We start from the raw sequence: 2852 nt of genomic DNA, 5'->3' as shown, positions 1-2852 counted from the left end.
TCACACTGTGCTGGGAGTGGAGCTGCAGCAGGACACACCAGACTGGGAGTCAGGTGGGCAGAGCAAGTCTTAGGGACACGAATCACTGAGCTATAGCAGTTACCAGACTTCTCAACCCACAAACGCCAAAGACAATGCAGCAGGTTAGTAGGAAAACTGCTGGATTGGGGTGAGAGTGGTCCAGTCACAGCCCCAGGGGCAGTGGAGGTGGCACAGCAGCAGCAGCTGCAGCAGCAGAAAGCTCCTGTGGCTGCTTCCAGAGCTCCACCTGTAGTGGCTTCTGGCTCCAGGCCCACTCAGTGGGAGGAATCTACCTGTGGATCAGAGTGTGAGTGCAGGGAGTGCTTTGCTGGCACACAGGCAGGGTTCTTTTGCTTTGCCTTGCTTGGACCTGGGTAACAGTCCTGATTGGTGGTTTTTGGGGGAGGAGGAGTGCTGGTGTGGCAGAGCTTGGGGTGACTGGAATAGAACTAGCTCTGAAAACAGCAGCACAGCCCCTAAAGGTTGGGACAAAGTATTCTTTACTCTACAAGCAGTCATACTCTGACAAAAAGCTCAAAGGTCAAGTAGTTGTTTGAGAACATGGCCTGAAAGCAAAAAAAGACTCAGACTCAGACTCACACTATAGAATCTTTATTTTTTTGGTAACAAAGAAGACCAAACATACAACCAGAAGTCAACAAAGTCAAAGAGCCTACATCAAAAGCCTCCAAGAAAAATATGAACTGGTCTCAGGCCACGGAAGAGTTCAAAAAGGACTTGGAAAAGCAAGTAAGAGAAATAGAGGAAAAATTGGGAAGAGAAATGAGAGTGATGCAAGGAAACTATGAAAAACAAGTTGAAGACTTGCTAAAGGAGACCCCCAAAAATACTGAAGAAAATAACACCTTAAAATATAGATTAACCCAAATGGCAAAAAAGGTCTAAAAAGCCAATGAGGAGAAGAGTACCTTGAAAGGCAGAATTAGCCAAATGGAAGAGGAGGTCCAAAAGACCACTGAAGAAAATACCACCTTAAAAATTAGATTGGAGCAAGTGGAAGCTAGTGACTTTATGAGAAACCAAGATAGTATAAAACAGAACCAAAGGAATGAAAAAGTGGAAGACAATGTGAAATATCTCATTGGAAAAATCACTGACCTGGAGAATAGATACATGAGAGATCATTTTTTTTCATATTAAACTTGTAGTTTTATTCAGGTTTGATTTTTAACAAATGTGTCAGGGAGAAAACCGCAAGGAGGGGTAGGGCCCATGGGTGCTAGGGGCCCTCCTGGATGCCTGAGGAGGGGAATAGAGCCCCTCCCCACTCCTGTCCCTTCTCCCACTAGGGAGATTTGGGGGAAAGATACAGGCAGATGGGGGGGGTCTGGTCCCCTGTTGGAGGAGGGAGTGGTGCTAGGTGAGGTATAGGGAACCAGGGGGCCAGACAGGATAGGTAGGGAGAGGGGGCAGAGGATTTTTGCCAGAATCCAGAATCCACAGCTTTCTGCTTCCAGATTGAATAATAAAAAAGAAAAAAACTAAATCTCAAGGAGCCCCCATCCCCTCTCCCCCACCAGGGCTGTAGTGTGAGGTGGGGGAGAGAAGGGGGCAGTTTTACCAAGGCTCTGCCCCCATCTTGTCCAAGGGGTTGGGGGGGATAGGGCTTGACTAATGGGGTGGGTGTGGGGGGAGCTCCCCGGATTGAGAGAAAAAAAAACAAAATAAAACATCAAAGAAATAGAGTAGGCGTCCAGCCAGGGTGGGGCCAAAGCCTGACCAGGCTGGGGAGGAGAGGGAAGGCCTCTTCAGGTGCCCATCGCTGCCGCTGCTGCAGCCACCACCACCCTGGGGGCCAGTTACTTTGCCATGGCCTTGATTGCAACAGCTGCTTCCTCTGTCATGGCTGACAGCACCGTTATCAGGATCTCTTCTCCACAATCATACTTCTGCTCAATCTCCTTGCCAAGGTCACCCTCAGGTAAACGAAGGTCCTCCCTTACCTCCCCACTGTCCTGGAGCAGTGACAGGTAGCCATCCTGAATCCCAATCAGCTGGAAATCATTTCTCTTGATATTGGGCACATCCATGTTGTGGGTTGAAGGGCAGATATCTTCATATTTCTTCCCAGTAAAGATATCGATACCAACCAGATGAACCTTGGCATGGCCATGCTTTCCAGTCTTGGAGGTGGACATCTCAACTATCTTACAGGGCCGGCCTTTGAGCGCCACAAAGCCATTCTTGCGCAAGGCAGAGCACTGCATGGGAAAGGTAGCTGATGCCCCTGCATCCCCCGTCTCGAAGTCCAGGTCATCTGCCATTTTGAGAGACTTCTATTCCAACGACTAGACCCCCGTCCGCCCGCCGCAAGCTCAACCGCTACCGCCAAGCCTACTACCACCACCGGCGCCACCGCCGCCGCCGCCGCTACTGCTACCGCGGCCGCTGCTGCTGCACACGGGTCCTAGTGCGCAGGCGCTGGCTCCCCACTGACCAACCAAGCCATGAGAGATCATTTAAAAATTTTTGGACTACCTAAAAGCCATGATCAAAAAAAGAACCTAGATCTCATCTTTCAAAAAATTATCAAGGAAAATTGCCCTGATATTCTAGAACCAGAAAGAATCCACAGATCACCTCTTGAAAAATATCCCAAAAAGAAAACTCCCAGAGACACTGTAGCCAAATTCCAGAATTCCCAGGTCAAGGAAAAAAAATACTGCAAACGGCCAGAAAGAAACAATTTGAGCATTGTGGAAACACAATCAGGATGACAAAAGATCTAGTGGCTTCTACATTAATGGATCGAAGGCCTTGGAATATAATACTCCAGAGTTCAAAGGAGCTAGGATTAAAACTAAGAATCA

The 2852-nt window shown here is 48.4% G+C and overlaps 1 protein-coding gene across 1 annotated transcript; it reads right to left on the bottom strand.

Annotated features, from left to right (window-relative positions):
- Positions 1-1815: 1815 nt before the first annotated feature.
- LOC118831519 (eukaryotic translation initiation factor 5A-1-like) lies at positions 1816-2332 on the bottom strand. Its single transcript, XM_036738890.1, has one exon. The coding sequence runs from the start codon at positions 2304-2306 to the stop codon at positions 1842-1844; it is 465 nt and encodes a 154-aa protein (XP_036594785.1). The 5' UTR covers positions 2307-2332; the 3' UTR covers positions 1816-1841.
- Between the last annotated feature and the right edge of the window lie 520 nt (positions 2333-2852).

Source organism: Trichosurus vulpecula, chromosome 1, assembly GCF_011100635.1.
Source record: "Trichosurus vulpecula isolate mTriVul1 chromosome 1, mTriVul1.pri, whole genome shotgun sequence".
Taxonomy (NCBI): Eukaryota; Metazoa; Chordata; class Mammalia; order Diprotodontia; family Phalangeridae; genus Trichosurus; species Trichosurus vulpecula.
This window is presented reverse-complemented; position numbering and strand designations above follow the sequence as displayed.